The sequence below is a fragment of the Oncorhynchus mykiss genome, chromosome 22 (assembly GCF_057628025.1).
Source record: "Oncorhynchus mykiss isolate SJ-2025 chromosome 22, ASM5762802v1, whole genome shotgun sequence".
Lineage (NCBI taxonomy): Eukaryota > Metazoa > Chordata > Actinopteri > Salmoniformes > Salmonidae > Oncorhynchus > Oncorhynchus mykiss.
The window spans coordinates 56,552,447-56,574,946 of NC_143043.1; the positions used below are offsets into that span (position 1 = coordinate 56,552,447).

A 22,500-nucleotide genomic window follows, 5' to 3' on the forward strand; every position below is an offset into this window, starting at 1 on the left:
CTCTGCCCACTCCAGTACACTGACTCTACCCACTCCAGTGCCCGGACTCTACCCACTCCAGTACACATTGCTATTCACACGGCTGTAACACATCTGGACAAAAGGAACACCTACGTGAGATTGCTGTTCATTGACTACAGTTCAGCATTCAACACTATTGTTCCCTCCAAACTCGACAACAAGCTCAGGATTGGCAACAGCACCTTCTCCACACTGACTCACAGTGTAGTGTCTGGAATGTTCAGGATTCACCCTAGTCCTCTCTGTGGTGAAGAGGAGACAGGATTCACCCTAGTCCTCTCTGTGGTGAAGAGGAGACAGGATTCACCCTAGTCCTCTCTGTGGTGAAGAGGAGACAGGATTCACCCTAGTCCTCTCTGTGGTGAAGAGACAGGATTCATCCTAATCCTCTCTGTGGTGAAGAGGAGACAGGATTCATCCTAGTCCTCTCTGTGGTGAAGAGACAAGATTCATCCTAATCCTCTCTGTGGTGAAGGGACAGGATTCATCCTAGTCCTCTCTGTGGTGAAGAGACAGGATTCATGGCAGAATGCAGGCCTGATAGTGGGATGTCTGGCATAATGCAGGCCTGATAGTGGGATGTCTGGCAGAATGCAGGCCTGATAGTGGGATGTCTGGCAGAATGCAGGCCTGATAGTGGGACGTCTGGCAAACAGTAGACTCCTCCAGAAATATGTTCTAGTTTCCTCTCATCTCTCAGCAGCAGGTAAAGGCTTTCGCTCCCTCTCTGCCTCTTAATAAATCAGATAAACACTCAGTTCTCTTTTCTGAACCTGGTATCCATAGATACGTTCCAAAACTCCTGCTCTATCTTATCTAATCTCTCTGACTCTACCCACTCCGGTACACTGACTCTACCCACTCCAGTACACTGACTCTACCCACTCCAGTACACTGACTCTACCCACTCCGGTACACTGACTCTACCCACTCCGGTACACTGACTCTACCCACTCCGGTACACTGACTCTACCCACTCCAGTACACTGACTCTACCCACTCCGGTACACTGACTCTACCCACTCCGGTACACTGACTCTACCCACTCCGGTACACTGACTCTACCCACTCCAGTACACTGACTCTACCCACTCCAGTACACTGACTCTACCCACTCCGGTACACTGACTCTACCCACTCCAGTACACTGACTCTACCCACTCCAGTACACTGAATCTACCCACTCCAGTACACTGACTCTACCCACTCCGGTACACTGACTCTACCCACTCCAGTACACTGACTCTACCCACTCCGATACACTGACTCTACCCACTCCGGTACACTGACTCTACCCACTCCAGTACACTGACTCTACCCACTCCAGTACACTGACTCTACCCACTCCAGTACACTGACTCTACCCACTCCAGTACACTGACTCTACCCACTCCGGTACACTGACTCTACCCACTCCGGTACACTGACTCTACCCACTCCGGTACACTGACTCTACCCACTCCGGTACACTGACTCTACCCACTCCGGTACACTGACTCTACCCACTCCGGTACACTGACTCTACCCACTCCAATACACTGACTCTACCCACTCCGGTACACTGACTCTACCCACTCCAGTACACTGACTCTACCCACTCCGGTACACTGACTCTACCCACTCCAGTACACTGACTCTACCCACTCCGGTACACTGACTCTACCCACTCCGGTACACTGACTCTACCCACTCCGGTACACTGACTCTACCCACTCCGGTACACTGACTCTACCCACTCCGGTACACTGACTCTACCCACTCTAGTACACTGACTCTACCCACTCTAGTACACTGACTCTGCCCACTGGACCCACTCCAGTACACTGACTCTACCCACTCCAGTACACTGACTCTACCCACTCTAGTACACTGACTCTACCCACTCCAGTACACTGACTCTACCCACTCCAGTACACTGACTCTACCCACTCCAGTACACTGACTCTACCCACTCCAGTACACTAACTCTACCCACTCTGGTACACTGACTCAACCCACTCCAGTACACTGACTCTACCCACTCTAGTACACTGACTCTACCCACTCCAGTACACTGATTCTACCCACTGGACCCACTCCAGTACACTGACTCTACCCACTCCAGTACACGGACTCTACCCACTCTAGTACACTGACTCTGCCCACTCCAGTACACTGACTCTGCCCACTCCAGTACACTGACTCTGCCCACTCCAGTACACTGACTCTACACACTCTAGTACACTGACTCTGCCCACTCCAGTACACTGACTCTACCCACTCCAGTACACGGACTCTGCCCACTCTAGTACACTGACTCTACCCACTGGACCCACTCCAGTACACTGACTCTACCCACTCCAATATACTGACTCTACCCACTCCAGTGCCCTGACTCTACCCACTCTAGTACACTGACTCTACCCATTCTAGTACACTAGCTCTACCCACTCCAGTGCCCTGACTCTACCCACTCTAGTACACTGACTCTAACCACTAGTACACTGACTCTACTCATTCTAGTACACTAGCTCTACCCACTCCAGTGCCCTGACTCTACCCACTCTAGTACACTGACTCTGCCCACTCCAGTACACTGACTCTACCCACTCCAGTACACTGACTCTACCCACTCCAGTACACTGACTCTACCCACTCCGGTACACTGACTCTACCCACTCCAGTACACTGACTCTACCCACTCCGGTACACTGACTCTACCCACTCCGGTACACTGACTCTACCCACTCCGGTACACTGACTCTACCCACTCTAGTACACTGACTCTACCCACTCTAGTACACTGACTCTGCCCACTGGACCCACTCCAGTACACTGACTCTACCCACTCCAGCACACTGACTCTACCCACTCTAGTACACTGACTCTACCCACTCCAGTACACTGACTCTACCCACTCCAGTACACTGACTCTACCCACTCCAGTACACTGACTCTACCCACTCCAGTACACTAACTCTACCCACTCTGGTACACTGACTCAACCCACTCCAGTACACTGACTCTACCCACTCTAGTACACTGACTCTACCCACTCCAGTACACTGACTCTACCCACTGGACCCACTCCAGTACACTGACTCTACCCACTCCAGTACACGGACTCTACCCAATCTAGTACACTGACTCTGCCCACTCCAGTACACTGACTCTGCCCACTCCAGTACACTGACTCTACCCACTCTAGTACACTGACTCTGCCCACTCCAGTACACTGACTCTACCCACTCCAGTACACGGACTCTGCCCACTCTATTACACTGACTCTACCCACTGGACCCACTCCAGTACACTGACTCTACCCACTCCAATATACTGACTCTACCCACTCCAGTGCCCTGACTCTACCCACTCTAGTACACTGACTCTAACCACTCTAGTACACTGACTCTACCCATTCTAGTACACTGACTCTACCCACTCCAGTGCCCTGACTCTACCCACTCTAGTACACTGACTCTACCCATTCTAGTACACTAGCTCTACCCACTCCAGTGCCCTGACTCTACCCACTCTAGTACACTGACTCTGCCCACTCCAGTACACTGACTCTACCCACTCCAGTACACTGACTCTACCCACTCCAGTGCCCTGACTCTAACCACTCTAGTACACTGACTCTACCCATTCTAGTACACTGACTCTACCCACTGGACCCACTCTAGTACACTGACTCTGCCCACTCCAGTACACTGACTCTACCCACTCCAGTACACTGACTCTACCCACTCCAGTCCACTGACTCTACCCACTCCAGTACACTGACTCTACCCACTCCAGTGCCCTGACTCTAACCACTCTAGTACACTGACTCTACCCATTCTAGTACACTGACTCTACCCACTGGACCCACTCTAGTACACTGACTCTGCCCACTCCAGTACACTGACTCTACCCACTCCAGTACACTGACTCTACCCACTCTGGTACACTGACTCTACCCACTCCAGTGCCCTGACTCTACCCACTCTAGTACACTGACTCTACTCACTCCAGTACACTGACTCTACCCACTCTAGTACACTGACTCTACCCACTGGACCCACTCCAGTACACTGACTCTACCCACTCTAGTACACTGACTCTACCCACTCTAGTACACTGACTCTACCCAATCTAGTACACTGACTCTGCCCACTCCAGTACACTGACTCTACCCACTCCGGTACACTGACTCTACCCACTCCGGTACACTGACTCTACCCACTCCGGTACACTGACTCTACCCACTCCAGTACACTGACTCTACCCACTCCGGTACACGGACTCTACCCACTCCAGTACACTGACTCTACCCACTCCAGTACACTGACTCTACCCACTCCGGTACACTGACTCTACCCACTCCGGTACACTGACTCTACCCACTCCGGTACACTGACTCTACCCACTCCAGTACACTGACTCTACCCACTCCGGTACACTGACTCTACCCACTCCGGTACACTGACTCTACCCACTCCGGTACACTGACTCTACCCACTCCGGTACACTGACTCTACCCACTCCAGTACACTGACTCTACCCACTCCAGTACACTGACTCTACCCACTCCGGTACACTGACTCTACCCACTCCAGTACACTGACTCTACCCACTCCAGTACACTGAATCTACCCACTCCAGTACACTGACTCTACCCACTCCGGTACACTGACTCTACCCACTCCAGTACACTGACTCTACCCACTCCGATACACTGACTCTACCCACTCCGGTACACTGACTCTACCCACTCCAGTACACTGACTCTACCCACTCCAGTACACTGACTCTACCCACTCCAGTACACTGACTCTACCCACTCCAGTACACTGACTCTACCCACTCCGGTACACTGACTCTACCCACTCCGGTACACTGACTCTACCCACTCCGGTACACTGACTCTACCCACTCCGGTACACTGACTCTACCCACTCCGGTACACTGACTCTACCCACTCCGGTACACTGACTCTACCCACTCCAATACACTGACTCTACCCACTCCGGTACACTGACTCTACCCACTCTAGTACACTGACTCTACCCACTCCGGTACACTGACTCTACCCACTCCAGTACACTGACTCTACCCACTCCGGTACACTGACTCTACCCACTCCGGTACACTGACTCTACCCACTCCGGTACACTGACTCTACCCACTCCGGTACACTGACTCTACCCACTCTAGTACACTGACTCTACCCACTCTAGTACACTGACTCTGCCCACTGGACCCACTCCAGTACACTGACTCTACCCACTCCAGTACACTGACTCTACCCACTCTAGTACACTGACTCTACCCACTCCAGTACACTGACTCTACCCACTCCAGTACACTGACTCTACCCACTCCAGTACACTAACTCTACCCACTCTGGTACACTGACTCAACCCACTCCAGTACACTGACTCTACCCACTCTAGTACACTGACTCTACCCACTCCAGTACACTGACTCTACCCACTGGACCCACTCCAGTACACTGACTCTACCCACTCCAGTACACGGACTCTACCCACTCTAGTACACTGACTCTGCCCACTCCAGTACACTGACTCTGCCCACTCCAGTACACTGACTCTGCCCACTCCAGTACACTGACTCTACACACTCTAGTACACTGACTCTGCCCACTCCAGTACACTGACTCTACCCACTCCAGTACACGGACTCTGCCCACTCTAGTACACTGACTCTACCCACTGGACCCACTCCAGTACACTGACTCTACCCACTCCAATATACTGACTCTACCCACTCCAGTGCCCTGACTCTACCCACTCTAGTACACTGACTCTACCCATTCTAGTACACTAGCTCTACCCACTCCAGTGCCCTGACTCTACCCACTCTAGTACACTGACTCTAACCACTAGTACACTGACTCTACTCATTCTAGTACACTAGCTCTACCCACTCCAGTGCCCTGACTCTACCCACTCTAGTACACTGACTCTGCCCACTCCAGTACACTGACTCTACCCACTCCAGTACACTGACTCTACCCACTCCAGTACACTGACTCTACCCACTCCGGTACACTGACTCTACCCACTCCAGTACACTGACTCTACCCACTCCGGTACACTGACTCTACCCACTCCGGTACACTGACTCTACCCACTCCGGTACACTGACTCTACCCACTCTAGTACACTGACTCTACCCACTCTAGTACACTGACTCTGCCCACTGGACCCACTCCAGTACACTGACTCTACCCACTCCAGCACACTGACTCTACCCACTCTAGTACACTGACTCTACCCACTCCAGTACACTGACTCTACCCACTCCAGTACACTGACTCTACCCACTCCAGTACACTGACTCTACCCACTCCAGTACACTAACTCTACCCACTCTGGTACACTGACTCAACCCACTCCAGTACACTGACTCTACCCACTCTAGTACACTGACTCTACCCACTCCAGTACACTGACTCTACCCACTGGACCCACTCCAGTACACTGACTCTACCCACTCCAGTACACGGACTCTACCCAATCTAGTACACTGACTCTGCCCACTCCAGTACACTGACTCTGCCCACTCCAGTACACTGACTCTACCCACTCTAGTACACTGACTCTACCCACTCCAGTGCCCTGACTCTACCCACTCTAGTACACTGACTCTACCCACTCCAGTACACTGACTCTACCCACTCCGGTACACTGACTCTACCCACTCCGGTACACTGACTCTACCCACTCCGGTACACTGACTCTACCCACTCCAGTACACTGACTCTACCCACTCCGGTACACTGACTCTACCCACTCCGGTACACTGACTCTACCCACTCCGGTACACTGACTCTACCCACTCCAGTACACTGACTCTACCCACTCCGGTACACTGACTCTACCCACTCCGGTACACTGACTCTACCCACTCCAGTACACTGACTCTACCCACTCCAGTACACTGAATCTACCCACTCCAGTACACTGACTCTACCCACTCCGGTACACTGACTCTACCCACTCCAGTACACTGACTCTACCCACTCCGATACACTGACTCTACCCACTCCGGTACACTGACTCTACCCACTCCGGTACACTGACTCTACCCACTCCAGTACACTGACTCTACCCACTCCAGTACACTGACTCTACCCACTCCAGTACACTGACTCTACCCACTCCAGTACACTGACTCTACCCACTCCGGTACACTGACTCTACCCACTCCGGTACACTGACTCTACCCACTCCGGTACACTGACTCTACCCACTCCGGTACACTGACTCTACCCACTCCGGTACACTGACTCTACCCACTCCGGTACACTGACTCTACCCACTCCAATACACTGACTCTACCCACTCCGGTACACTGACTCTACCCACTCCAGTACACTGACTCTACCCACTCCGGTACACTGACTCTACCCACTCCAGTACACTGACTCTACCCACTCCGGTACACTGACTCTACCCACTCCGGGAACACTGACTCTACCCACTCCGGTACACTGACTCTACCCACTCCGGTACACTGACTCTACCCACTCTAGTACACTGACTCTACCCACTCTAGTACACTGACTCTGCCCACTGGACCCACTCCAGTACACTGACTCTACCCACTCCAGTACACTGACTCTACCCACTCTAGTACACTGACTCTACCCACTCCAGTACACTGACTCTACCCACTCCAGTACACTGACTCTACCCACTCCAGTACACTAACTCTACCCACTCTGGTACACTGACTCAACCCACTCCAGTACACTGACTCTACCCACTCTAGTACACTGACTCTACCCACTCCAGTACACTGACTCTACCCACTGGACCCACTCCAGTACACTGACTCTACCCACTCCAGTACACGGACTCTACCCACTCTAGTACACTGACTCTGCCCACTCCAGTACACTGACTCTGCCCACTCCAGTACACTGACTCTGCCCACTCCAGTACACTGACTCTACACACTCTAGTACACTGACTCTGCCCACTCCAGTACACTGACTCTACCCACTCCAGTACACGGACTCTGCCCACTCTAGTACACTGACTCTACCCACTGGACCCACTCCAGTACACTGACTCTACCCACTCCAATATACTGACTCTACCCACTCCAGTGCCCTGACTCTACCCACTCTAGTACACTGACTCTACCCATTCTAGTACACTAGCTCTACCCACTCCAGTGCCCTGACTCTACCCACTCTAGTACACTGACTCTAACCACTAGTACACTGACTCTACTCATTCTAGTACACTAGCTCTACCCACTCCAGTGCCCTGACTCTACCCACTCTAGTACACTGACTCTGCCCACTCCAGTACACTGACTCTACCCACTCCAGTACACTGACTCTACCCACTCCAGTACACTGACTCTACCCACTCCGGTACACTGACTCTACCCACTCCAGTACACTGACTCTACCCACTCCGGTACACTGACTCTACCCACTCCGGTACACTGACTCTACCCACTCCGGTACACTGACTCTACCCACTCTAGTACACTGACTCTACCCACTCTAGTACACTGACTCTGCCCACTGGACCCACTCCAGTACACTGACTCTACCCACTCCAGCACACTGACTCTACCCACTCTAGTACACTGACTCTACCCACTCCAGTACACTGACTCTACCCACTCCAGTACACTGACTCTACCCACTCCAGTACACTGACTCTACCCACTCCAGTACACTAACTCTACCCACTCTGGTACACTGACTCAACCCACTCCAGTACACTGACTCTACCCACTCTAGTACACTGACTCTACCCACTCCAGTACACTGACTCTACCCACTGGACCCACTCCAGTACACTGACTCTACCCACTCCAGTACACGGACTCTACCCAATCTAGTACACTGACTCTGCCCACTCCAGTACACTGACTCTGCCCACTCCAGTACACTGACTCTACCCACTCTAGTACACTGACTCTACCCACTCCAGTGCCCTGACTCTACCCACTCTAGTACACTGACTCTACCCACTCCAGTACACTGACTCTACCCACTCCAGTACACTGACTCTACCCACTCCAGTACACTGACTCTACCCACTCCAGTACACTAACTCTACCCACTCTGGTACACTGACTCAACCCACTCCAGTACACTGACTCTACCCACTCTAGTACACTGACTCTACCCACTCCAGTACACTGACTCTACCCACTGGACCCACTCCAGTACACTGACTCTACCCACTCCAGTACACGGACTCTACCCAATCTAGTACACTGACTCTGCCCACTCCAGTACACTGACTCTGCCCACTCCAGTACACTGACTCTACCCACTCTAGTACACTGACTCTGCCCACTCCAGTACACTGACTCTACCCACTCCAGTACACGGACTCTGCCCACTCCAGTACACGGACTCTGCCCACTCTATTACACTGACTCTACCCACTGGACCCACTCCAGTACACTGACTCTACCCACTCCAATATACTGACTCTACCCACTCCAGTGCCCTGACTCTACCCACTCTAGTACACTGACTCTACCCATTCTAGTACACTAGCTCTACCCACTCCAGTGCCCTGACTCTACCCACTCTAGTACACTGACTCTAACAGCTCTAGTACACTGACTCTACCCATTCTAGTACACTGACTCTACCCACTCCAGTGCCCTGACTCTACCCACTCTAGTACACTGACTCTACCCATTCTAGTACACTAGCTCTACCCACTCCAGTGCCCTGACTCTACCCACTCTAGTACACTGACTCTGCCCACTCCAGTACACTGACTCTACCCACTCCAGTACACTGACTCTACCCACTCCAGTGCCCTGACTCTAACCACTCTAGTACACTGACTCTACCCATTCTAGTACACTGACTCTACCCACTGGACCCACTCTAGTACACTGACTCTGCCCACTCCAGTACACTGACTCTACCCACTCCAGTACACTGACTCTACCCACTCCAGTCCACTGACTCTACCCACTCCAGTACACTGACTCTACCCACTCCAGTGCCCTGACTCTAACCACTCTAGTACACTGACTCTACCCATTCTAGTACACTGACTCTACCCACTGGACCCACTCTAGTACACTGACTCTGCCCACTCCAGTACACTGACTCTACCCACTCCAGTACACTGACTCTACCCACTCTGGTACACTGACTCTACCCACTCCAGTGCCCTGACTCTACCCACTCTAGTACACTGACTCTACCCACTCCAGTACACTGACTCTACCCACTCTAGTACACTGACTCTACCCACTGGACCCACTCCAGTACACTGACTCTACCCACTCTAGTACACTGACTCTACCCACTCTAGTACACTGACTCTACCCAATCTAGTACACTGACTCTGCCCACTCCAGTACACTGACTCTGCCCACTCCAGTACACTGACTCTACCCACTCCAGTGCCCGGACTCTACCCACTCCAGTACACATTGCTATTCACACGGCTGTAACACATCTGGACAAAAGGAACACCTACGTGAGATTGCTGTTCATTGACTACAGTTCAGCATTCAACACTATTGTTCCCTCCAAACTCGACAACAAGCTCAGGATTGGCAACAGCACCTTCTCCACACTGACTCACAGTGTAGTGTCTGGAATGTTCTGCAGAACAGACCTGTTAGAATCCCCTTTGGCAGCGATTACAGCTGTGAGTCTTTCTGGGTTAGTCTCTAAGAGTGATTACAGCTGTGAGTCTTTCTGGGTTAGTCTCTAAGAGTGATTACAGCTGTGAGTCTTTCTAGGTGAGTCTCTAAGAGTGATTACAGCTGTGAGTCTTTCTGGGTAAATCTCTAAGAGCTTTGCACGCCTGGATTGTACAATATTTTGCCCATTATTCTTTAAACAATTCTTCAAGCTCTGTCAAGTTGATTGTTGATCATTACTAGACAGCCATTTCCAGGTCTTGCCATAGATTTTCAAGCTGATTTAAGTCAAGACTGTACCTAGGCCACTCAGGATCATTCAATGTCGTCTTGATAAGCAACTCCAGTGTATATTTGGCCTTTTGTTTTAGGTTATTGTCCTGCTGAAAGGTGAATTCATGTCACAGTGTCTGCTGGAAAGCAGACTGAACCAGGTTTTCCTCTAGGATTTTGTCTGTGCTTAACTCTCGTATTTTTCCCTAAAAACTCCCCAGTCCTTAACGATGACAAGCATACCAATAACATGATGCAGTTATGATGAAGTTATGAAGAGTGGGACTCAGTAATGTGTTGTGTTGGAGAGTGGTACTCAGTAATGTGTTGTATTGGAGAGTGGGACTCAGTAATGTGTTGTGTTGGAGAGTGGTACTCAGTAATGTGTTGTGTTGAAGAGTGGTACTCAGTAATGTGTTGTGTTGGAGAGTGGTACTCAGTAATGTGTTGTGTTGGAGAGTGGTACTCAGTAATGTGTTCTATTGGAGAGTGGTACTCAGTAATGTGTTGTGTTGGAGAGTGGTACTCAGTAATGTGTTGTATTGGAGAGTGGTACTCAGTAATGTGTTGTATTGGAGAGTGGTACTCAGTAATGTGTTGTGTTGGAGAATGGTACTCAGTAATGTGTTGTGTTGGAGAGTGGTACTCAGTAATGTGTTGTATTGGAGAGTGGTACTCAGTAATGTGTTGTATTGGAGAGTGGTACTTAGTAATGTGTTGTGTTGGAGAGTGGTACTCAGTAATGTGTTGTATTGAAGAGTGGTACTCAGTAATGTGTTGTATTGGAGAGTGGGACTCAGTAATGTGTTGTGTTGGAGAGTGGTACTCAGTAATGTGTTGTATTGGAGAGTGGTACTCAGTAATGTGTTGTGTTGGAGAATGGTACTCAGTAATGTGTTGTGTTGGAGAGTGGTACTCAGTAATGTGTTGTATTGGAGAGTGGTACTCAGTAATGTGTTGTATTGGAGAGTGGGACTCAGTAATGTGTTGTATTGGAGAGTGGTACTCAGTAATGTGTTGTGTTGAAGAGTGGTACTCAGTAATGTGTTGTATTGGAGAGTGGTACTCAGTAATGTGTTGTGTTGGAGAGTGGTACTCAGTAATGTGTTGTATTGGAGAGTGGTACTCAGTAATGTGTTGTATTGGAGAGTGGTACTCAGTAATGTGTTGTGTTGGAGAGTGGTACTCAGTAATGTGTTGTATTGAAGAGTGGTACTCAGTAATGTGTTGTATTGGAGAGTGGTACTCAGTAATGTGTTGTATTGGAGAGTGGTACTCAGTAATGTGTTGTGTTGGAGAATGGTACTCAGTAATGTGTTGTGTTGGAGAGTGGTACTCAGTAATGTGTTGTATTGGAGAGTGGTACTCAGTAATGTGTTGTATTGGAGAGTGGTACTCAGTAATGTGTTGTATTGAAGAGTGGTACTCAGTAATGTGTTGTATTGGAGAGTGGTACTCAGTAATGTGTTGTATTGAAGAGTGGTACTCAGTAATGTGTTGTATTGGAGAGTGGTACTCAGTAATGTGTTGTGTTGGAGAGTGGTACTCAGTAATGTGTTGTATTGGAGAGTGGTACTCAGTAATGTGTTGTATTGGAGAGTGGTACTCAGTAATGTGTTGTGTTGGAGAGTGGTACTCAGTAATGTGTTGTGTTGGAGAGTGGTACTCAGTAATGTGTTGTATTGGAGAGTGGTACTCAGTAATGTGTTGTATTGGAGAGTGGTACTCAGTAATGTGTTGTGTTGGAGAATGGTACTCAGTAATGTGTTGTGTTGGAGAGTGGTACTCAGTAATGTGTTGTATTGGAGAGTGGTACTCAGTAATGTGTTGTATTGGAGAGTGGTACTCAGTAATGTGTTGTGTTGGAGAGTGGTACTCAGTAATGTGTTGTATTGAAGAGTGGTACTCAGTAATGTGTTGTATTGGAGAGTGGTACTCAGTAATGTGTTGTATTGAAGAGTGGTACTCAGTAATGTGTTGTATTGGAGAGTGGTACTCAGTAATGTGTTGTGTTGGAGAGTGGTACTCAGTAATGTGTTGTATTGGAGAGTGGTACTCAGTAATGTGTTGTATTGGAGAGTGGTACTCAGTAATGTGTTGTATTGGGGAGTGGTACTCAGTAATGTGTTGTATTGGAGAGTGGTACTCAGTAATGTGTTGTATTGGAGAGTGGTACTCAGTAATGTGTTGTGTTGGAGAGTGGTACTTAGTAATGTGTTGTGTTGGAGAGTGGTACTCAGTAATGTGTTGTGTTTGAGAGTGGTACTCAGTAATGTGTTGTATTGGAGAGTGGTACTCAGTAATGTGTTGTGTTGGAGAGTGGTACTCAGTAATGTGTTGTGTTGGAGAGTGGTACTCAGTAATGTGTTGTGTTGGAGAGTGGTACTCAGTAATGTGTTGTATTGGAGAGTGGTACTTAGTAATGTGTTGTGTTGGAGAGTGGTACTCAGTAATGTGTTGTGTTTGAGAGTGGTACTCAGTAATGTGTTGTATTGGAGAGTGGTACTCAGTAATGTGTTGTGTTGGAGAGTGGTACTCAGTAATGTGTTGTGTTGGAGAGTGGTACTCAGTAATGTGTTGTGTTGGAGAGTGGTACTCAGTAATGTGTTGTATTGGAGAGTGGTACTCAGTAATGTGTTGTGTTGGAGAGTGGTACTCAGTAATGTGTTGTGTTGGAGAGTGGTACTCAGTAATGTGTTGTGTTGGAGAGTGGTACTCAGTAATGTGTTGTGTTGGAGAGTGGTACTCAGTAATGTGTTGTGTTGGAGAGTGGTACTCAGTAATGTGTTGTATTGGAGAGTGGTACTCAGTAATGTGTTGTGTTGGAGAGTGGTACTCAGTAATGTGTTGTGTTGTATTTGCCCCAAACATACCACTTTGTATTCAGGAGAAAAAGTTCATTACTTTGCCACATTGTTTGCAGTATTACTTTGGTGCCTTGTTGCAAACAGGAGGCATGTTTTGGAATATTTGTATTCTGTACAGGCTTCCTTCTTTTCACTCTGTCATTTAGGTTGGGATTGTGGAGTAACTACTATGTTGTTGATCCATCCTCAGTTTCCTCCCATCACAGCCATTAAACTCTGTCATTTAGGTTGGGATTGTGGAGTAACTACTATGTTGTTGATCCATCCTCAGTTTCCTCCCATCACAGCCATTAAAGTCTGTCATTTAGGTTGGGATTGTGGAGTAACTACCATGTTGTTGATCCATCCTCAGTTTCCTCCCATCACAGCCATTAAACTCTGTAACTGTTTTAAATTCACCATTGGCCTCATGGTGAAAATCCTGAGCGGTTTCATTCCTCTCCTTCAACTGAGTTAGGAAGGACGCCTGTGTCTTTGTAGTGACTGGGTGTAGATATACACCGTCCGAAATGTAATTAAAGCTGCACCATGCTCAAAGGGATATTCAAGGTCTGCCTTTCATTTTTTAGCCATCTAAAATGAGGGACCTTCCAGATAATTGTATGTGTGGGGTACAGAGATGAGGGACCTTCCAGATAATTGTATGTGTGGGGTACAGAGATGAGGGACCTTCCAGATAATTATATGTGTGGGGTACAGAGATGAGGGACCTTATAGATAATTGTAGGTGTGGGGTACAGAGATGAGGGACCTTCCAGATAATTGTAGGTGTGGGGTACAGAGATGAGGGACCTTCCAGATAATTGTAGGTGTGGGGTACAGAGATGAGGGACCTTCCAGATAATTGTAGGTGTGGGGTACAGAGATGAGGTAGTCATTCAAAAAGTCCATGCTACTTTTTACGTGACTTGTTATTCCTGATCTTATTTAGACAAGTTTAACAACATGGTCCTAAACAGTAAAACATGACGCAAACTGACTGTAATACGACTGTAAAAACAAATGAAGGGACCTAATAATGGCCTTGTTTATCACATAACCCAAATGCCTTTGTTATAATGTAATGCCAGTAAACACAAAAAGGTACGGTTTTGACCTGTGAAAAAGACAGATATCGTTGCAGCTGTTTCTCCTTCATAATAAATGGGACGAGAGACAGGCGTGTGCCATGATTCCACTTCTTGGTACAGCAATCAATCAATGGTAGTGGAAGGGTGTTGTATGGGGGTGTAGGGAAGTGGGGCAGGACAGGTAAAGGCAGGACAGGACAGGGTGGAGGTTTAGGGAAGTGGGGCAGGCTAGGTAAAGGCAGGACAGGACTGTGTGGGGTTTTAGGGAAGTGGGGCAGGCTAGGTAAGGGCAGGACAGGACAGGGTGGAGGTTTAGGGAAGTGGGGCAGGCTAGGTAAAGGCAGGACAGGACAGGGTGGAGGTTTAGGGAAGTGGGGCAGGCTAGGTAAAGGCAGGACAGGACTGTGTGGGGTTTTAGGGAAGTGGGGCAGGCTAGGTAAAGGCAGGACAGGACAGGGTGGAGGTTTAGGGAAGTGGGGCTGGCTAGGTAAGGGCAGGACAGGACAGGGTGGAGGTTTAGGGAAGTGGGGCAGGCTAGGTAAAGGCAGGACAGGACAGGGTGGGGTTTTAGGGAAGTGGGGCAGGCTAGGTAAAGGCAGGACAGGACAGGGTGGAGGTTTAGGGAAGTGGGGCTGGCTAGGTAAGGGCAGGACAGGACAGGGTGGAGGTTTAGGGAAGTGGGGCAGGCTAGGTAAAGGCAGGACAGGACAGGGTGGAGGTTTAGGGAAGTGGGGCAGGCTAGGTAAAGGCAGGACAGGACAGGGTGGAGGTTTAGGGAAGTGGGGCAGGCTAGGTAAAGGCAGGACAGGACAGGGTGGAGGTTTAGGGAAGTGGGGCAGGCTAGGTAAAAGCAGGACAGGACAGGGTGGAGGTTTAGGGAAGTGGGGCAGGCTAGGTAAAGGCAGGACAGGACAGGGTGGGGGTTTAGGGAAGTGGGGCAGGCTAGGTAAAGGCAGGACAGGACAGGGTGGAGGTTTAGGGAAGTGGGGCAGGCTAGGTAAAGGCAGGACAGGACAGGGTGGAGGTTTAGGGAAGTGGGGCAGGCTAGGTAAAGGCAGGACAGGACAGGGTGGAGGTTTAGGGAAGTGGGGCAGGCTAGGTAAAGGCAGGGCAGGACAGGGTGGAGGTTTAGGGAAGTGGGGCAGGCTAGGTAAAGGCAGGACAGGACAGGGTGGAGGTTTAGGGAAGTGGGGCAGGCTAGGTAAAGGCAGGACAGGACAGGGTGGGGGTGTAGGGCAGGACAGGGTGGGGGTGTAGGGCAGGACAGGGCAGAGAGAGAAATACCTAATTATTTCTGAAATATTACACAAAACGACCTAGATATGACTGTCTGTGAAATACCTTCCCCAGAACATGTTTAGCTCAGCCGTATCCATGCTTTGAGTAATGTAAACGTGAAAACTGGAAACCGAGGACATACCTGAGTGGCTTTGTCCCTCATGCAGGGTTGACATGGGGCATGGCTGCTTTCCCGAGGCCAGTGACCGGTCAGATAGGGTCCAGTCAGGAGAAGATCCAGGGAGGAGGTGCGGCGGATACTGGAGCAGGAGCAGGAGGGTAGGCCGGCTAGGGGAGGAGGTTTGGGTCTCTCTGTAGGGAGAGAGGGAGAGGTGGAAGAAGAATAGATGTGGAGTTTAGACACATGACAGAACATGACATTGAGAAGAGGATGAAGAGAGAGAGAGTTGGCCAGATTAACTGTAGAATATGTACTTTCGTCTGGGTAGAATGGATGGTGGATTCTGTCTGCTGACACCGGAGGGTTGGAGTTAAGGGTAGAATGGATGGTGGATTCTGTCTGCGGACATCGGAGGGTTGGAGTTAAGGGTAGAATGGATGGTGGATTCTGTCTGTGGACATCGGAGGGTTGGAGTTAAGGGTAGAATGGATGGTGGATTCTGTCTGCGGACATCGGAGGGTTGGAGTTAAGGGTAGAATGGATGGTGGATTCTGTCTGCGGACATCGGAGGGTTGGAGTTAAGGGTAGAATGGATGGTGGATTCTGTCTGCTGACACCGGAGGGTTGGAGTTAAGGGTAGAATGGATGGTGGATTCTGTCTGCGGACATCGGAGGGTTGGAGTTAAGGGTAGAATGGATGGTGGATTCTGTCTGCGGACATCGGAGGGTTGGAGTTAAGGGTAGAATGGATGGTGGATTCTGTCTGCGGACATCGGAGGGTTGGAGTTAAGGGTAGAATGGATGGTGGATTCTGTCTGCGGACATCGGAGGGTTGGAGTTAAGGGTAGAATGGATGGTGGATTCTGTCTGCGGACATCGGAGGGTTGGAGTTAAGGGTAGAATGGATGGTGGATTCTGTCTGCGGACATCGGAGGGTTGGAGTTAAGGGTAGAATGGATGGTGGATTCTGTCTGCGGACATCGGAGGGTTGGAGTTAAGGGTAGAATGGATGGTGGATTCTGTCTGCGGACATCGGAGGGTTGGAGTTAAGGGTAGAATGGATGGTGGATTCTGTCTGCGGACATCGGAGGGTTGGAGTTAAGGGTAGAATGGATGGTGGATTCTGTCTGCGGACATCGGAGGGTTGGAGTTAAGGGTAGAATGGATGGTGGATTCTGTCTGCGGACATCGGAGGGTTGGAGTTAAGGGTAGAATGGATGGTGGATTCTGTCTGCGGACATCGGAGGGTTGGAGTTAAGGGTAGAATGGACGGTGGATTCTGTCTGCGGACATCGGAGGGTTGGAGTTAAGGGTAGAATGGACGGTGGATTCTGTCTGCGGACATCGGAGGGTTGGAGTTAAGGGTAGAATGGATGGTGGATTCTGTCTGCGGACATCGGAGGGTTGGAGTTAAGGGTAGAGTGGATGGTGGATTCTGTCTGCGGACATCGGAGGGTTGGAGTTAAGGGTAGAATGGATGGTGGATTCTGTCTGCGGACATCGGATGGTTGGAGTTAAAGGGTAGAATGGATGGTGGATTCTGTCTGCGGACATCGGAGGGTTGGAGTTAAGGGTAGAATGGATGGTGGATTCTGTCTGCGGACATCGGAGGGTTGGAGTTAAGGGTAGAATGGATGGTGGATTCTGTCTGCGGACATCGGAGGGTTGGAGTTAAGGGTAGAATGGATGGTGGATTCTGTCTGCGGACATCGGAGGGTTGGAGTTAAGGGTAGAGTGGATGGTGGATTCTGTCTGCGGACATCGGAGGGTTGGAGTTAAGGGTAGAATGGATGGTGGATTCTGTCTGCGGACATCGGATGGTTGGAGTTAAAGGGTAGAATGGATGGTGGATTCTGTCTGCGGACATCGGAGGGTTGGAGTTAAGGGTAGAATGGATGGTGGATTCTGTCTGCGGACATCGGAGGGTTGGAGTTAAGGGTAGAATGGATGGTGGATTCTGTCTGCGGACATCGGATGGTTGGAGTTAAGGGTAGAATGGATGGTGGATTCTGTCTGCGGACACCGGAGGGTTGGAGTTAAGGGTAGAATGGATGGTGGATTCTGTCTGCGGACATCGGAGGGTTGGAGTTAAGGGTAGAATGGATGGTGGATTCTGTCTGCGGACATCGGAGGGTTGGAGTTAAGGGTAGAATGGATGGTGGATTCTGTCTGCGGACATCGGAGGGTTGGAGTTAAGGGTAGAATGGATGGTGGATTCTGTCTGCGGACATCGGAGGGTTAGAGTTAAGGGTAGAATGGAGGGTGGATTCTGTCTGTGGACATCGGAGGGTTAGAGTTAAGGGTAGAATGGATGGTGGATTCTGTCTGCGGACATCGGATGGTTGGAGTTAAGGGTAGAGTGGATGGGGGATTCTGTCTGCGGACATCAGAGGGTTGGAGTTAAGGGTAGAATGGATGGTGGATTCTGTCTGCGGACATCGGAGGGTTGGAGTTAAGGGTAGAATGGATGGTGGATTCTGTCTGCGGACATCGGAGGGTTGGAGTTAAGGGTAGAATGGATGGTGGATTGGCCGCTGTGCTTAAAGAGGAAATGAGGAATGCATAATTATTTAAGTACAGGTACCGTAGATGTGAGCGAAATAGCTTTAAGTAGCAGTAGAAGTATTGTTGTTCGTTAGTTTAGTCCAATTAGGGTAGGGATGGTAGGGGGGAAAGTATACATTTAAAAAATGTAATTAAAAAAATTAAAAGGATGATTTGAAATTACGCAAACAATTAAATTCATAGAACGTACAATGTTTCTGCAATATTAAAGCTGATCTACCCCACCACACAAAAAATAAATACAAATAAATGGCCCCCTTCCTAGTTGGTCCTCAGACAGAAGGTCTAGGGCGCGCTGGGTGTTTTGGACACCAGCGTTTTTAAAATGAATTTTTTATTTAACCAGGCAAGTCAGTTAAGAACAAATTCTTATTTACAATGATGGCCTAGGAACAGCCTTGTTCAGGGGCAGAAAGACAGACATTGTCAGCTCGGGGATTCGATCTAGCAACCTTTCGGTTACGGCCCAACACTCTAACCACTAGGCGACAGTGTGTTTGTGTATATACTTCCCGTTTGAGTCCATAAGAAGTACAGTCTGTGTTTGTGTATATATGATCTGCTGGCTTCTCTGCAGGGCTGGCCAGCTCTCTAATGGGTTGTTCTCTGTCACCTGTCACACGAAAAATCCAAGTTTATCCAACTCTATATCTATCTTTTCGTAAAAACATGGTGAAAAATGTGTGAGCCCCCATCTCTCCTACTGTTCTCTCCCCTTCCCCATCTCTCCTGCTGTTCTCTCCCCATCTCTCCTACTGTTCTCTCCCGCTCCCCATCTCTCCTGCTGTTCTCTCCCTCTCCCCATCTCCCCTACTGTTCTCTCCCCCTCCCCATCTCCCCTGCTGTTCTCTCCCCCTCCCCATCTCTCCTGCTGTTCTCTCCCCCTCCCCATCTCTCCTGCTGTTCTCTCCCTCTCCCCATCTCTCCTACTGTTCTCTCCCGCTCCCCATCTCTCCTGCTGTTCTCTCCCCCTCCCCATCTCCCGTACTGTTCTCTCCCCCTCCCCATCTCCCCTGCTGTTCTCTCCCCCTCCCCATCTCTCCTACTGTTCTCTCCCCCTCCCCATCTCCCCTGCTGTTCTCTCCCCCTCCCCATCTCTCCTACTGTTCTCTCCCCCTCCCCATCTCCCCTGCTGTTCTCTCCCCCTACCCATCTCTTCCCCTCCCCATCTCACCTACTGTTCTCTCCCCCTCCCCATCTCCCCTGCTGTTCTCTCCCCCTCCCCATCTCTCCTACTGTTCTCTCCCCCTCCCCATCTCCCCTGCTGTTCTCTCCCCCTCCCCATCTCTCCTACTGTTCTCTCCCCCTCCCAATCTCCCCTGCTGTTCTCTCCCCCTACCCATCTCTTCCCCTCCCCATCTCTCCTACTGTTCTCTCCCCCTCCCCATCTCCCCTGCTGTTCACTCCTCCTCCCCATCTCTCCTAATGTTCTCTCTCTCTCTCTCTTTCCTGCTGTTTTCTCTCTCTCTCTCTCCTGCTATTTTCCCAATCTCTCTGTCCCCTCTCTCTTTCTCTCCTGCTGTTCTCTCCTTCTCCCCGTCTCTCCCAGTAACTCTGGATAACCCCAGACCAGAGAGTGTGCTGAAGCACCCTCATGATCAGTCACTCCTGACTGCTTTCCTTTCTAGACCCAATTACCACAATCTCCAAAGGCTGGAGAGTATTAAAATAATCCCCAACTAATCATGAAATATAAACCCAGTATAGTACATTTCCCTAATCTGAAACCTCTGAACCAGCTAGATAGATCTTATTCAGACTGCCTTGGTAACCTAGACGGCCTCAGAAGGATTAGTTCATGATAAAACAAGCCATGGTATGCAGACTGTACACAATTTAAACGGTCACAAACAGTTTTAGCGTTTGATTACTGCACAAAACTACTAACACAGGATATGATTAGGTCGAACTTCAACTTCTTGAACATCTTAGCCGGTCAGAAATGAGTCTCTTTCCTCTGGCCAGACAGTTACTGCCAGGCAGAGGCAGCTATAACTCTGAGGTCAAAGGGGACTGAGGGTATAGCGCACCGGACTGTTTACCTGAACAGAACCTCCAGGGGGAGCCCTCGAGTGGATGTTGAGAGGCAGGGAGAGCCACTGCTCAACTGGATGTGTTAGTGTAGCCAGATCTGGACGTCTGTACATGAACTAATACATATGTTATATATATGATATATTATTATATATTATTATATTATACGTTTTAGGAAGCTAGGCCTATGTCGCACGTCACTTTTGTTATTTAATTAAATCAAAATGAGGTTTTTTTTTGCATAAAAGCCTTCTGGAACATGTGAACTTTCAAGTGCCTTAAAAACAAACTTGTATGCCATTGTTAAATACGAATAAAATTGTTAAATCACGTTTAACCACTGAAAAAAAACAGGAACCTTCCCACTAGCTGTGATAATGGCTGGCCATGCTGAGAGATGAGTTCTGATTGGTCTGATGGGCTGGACATGCCGAGAGATGAGTTCTGATTGGTTTGCCATGTAGCGCGCTTCTGTCTACAACATGAGCTGCTCAGTAGATGTAGATAATCTTCGCTACCACGGCTTTTTTGAAAGCGTTGCTACTGCTCTCAACAAAATTGCTGTCCAGAATGGTTTACTCAAGGATTTGTCAGCTAATGCTGCTAGCATGCTAGCTAGTGATTAGCGGCTAGCAAGCTAGCTAAAGGACATTCAGAGGACTAGCGCACTAGCTGCTGTGAGAGTACATCTTTCATTTTTAGCCTAGCTAGCTAGCACACATATCTGACCCTAATGAACCAAACTCTTACTTGGCACTACATGGTGGGCAGGGTGTGTAGTCGATCGTCACTAAACGCCGCACCCCACAGTTTGCGGTCCGCAAATAGACCCTACTCAGCTAGCCTAGTTAGCATTTCACGGTAAGGTACATGTTGTATCCGGAGCATGTGACAAATAAAAATGTATTTGATTTATCTGTATTCCAGTCTGTATATGTAGCCAATTGGCTTTTTTTCTATGTTAAATATGTTATTGTTCTAATGAATGTCTCCAATTAATGAATGTTAAATGTCAAAACAACGTGATGAATCTGACGGGGCAGTGACCCATTCAATTCAACCTGACGGGGCAGTGACCCATTCAATTCAACCTGACGGGGCAGTGACCCATTCAATTCAACCTGACGGGGCAGTGACCCATTCAATTCAACCTGAAGGGGCAGTGACCCATTCAATTCAACCTGAAGGGGCAGTGACCCATTCAATTCAACCTGACGGGGCAGTGACCCATTCAATTCAACCTGACGGGGCAGTGACCCATTCAATTCAACCTGAAGGGGCAGTGACCCATTCAATTCAACCTGACGGGGCAGTGACCCATTCAATTCAACCTGACGGGGCAGTGACCCATTCAATTCAACCTGACGGGGCAGTGACCCATTCAATTCAACCTGAAGGGGCAGTGACCCATTCAATTCAACCTGAAGGGGCAGTGACCCATTCAATTCAACCTGACGGGGCAGTGACCCATTCAATTCAACCTGACGGGGCAGTGACCCATTCAATTCAACCTGAAGGGGCAGTGACCCATTCAATTCAACCTGAAGGGGCAGTGACCCATTCAATTCAACCTGAAGGGGCAGTGACCCTCTCAATTCAACCTGAAGGGGCAGTGACCCTCTCAATTCAACCT

General features: G+C 49.5%; 1 protein-coding gene across 1 annotated transcript in view; it reads right to left on the minus strand.

The window, feature by feature from the left end:
- The window catches only part of fam117bb (family with sequence similarity 117 member Bb), an 88,838-nt gene that overhangs the window by 48,335 nt on the left and 18,003 nt on the right, over positions 1 to 22,500 (minus strand). The window contains exon 2 of the mRNA XM_036959508.2: positions 16,290 to 16,459. Coding sequence (XP_036815403.2) covers positions 16,290 to 16,459 — 170 coding nt within the window. The remainder of the gene's footprint in view (positions 1 to 16,289; positions 16,460 to 22,500) is intronic.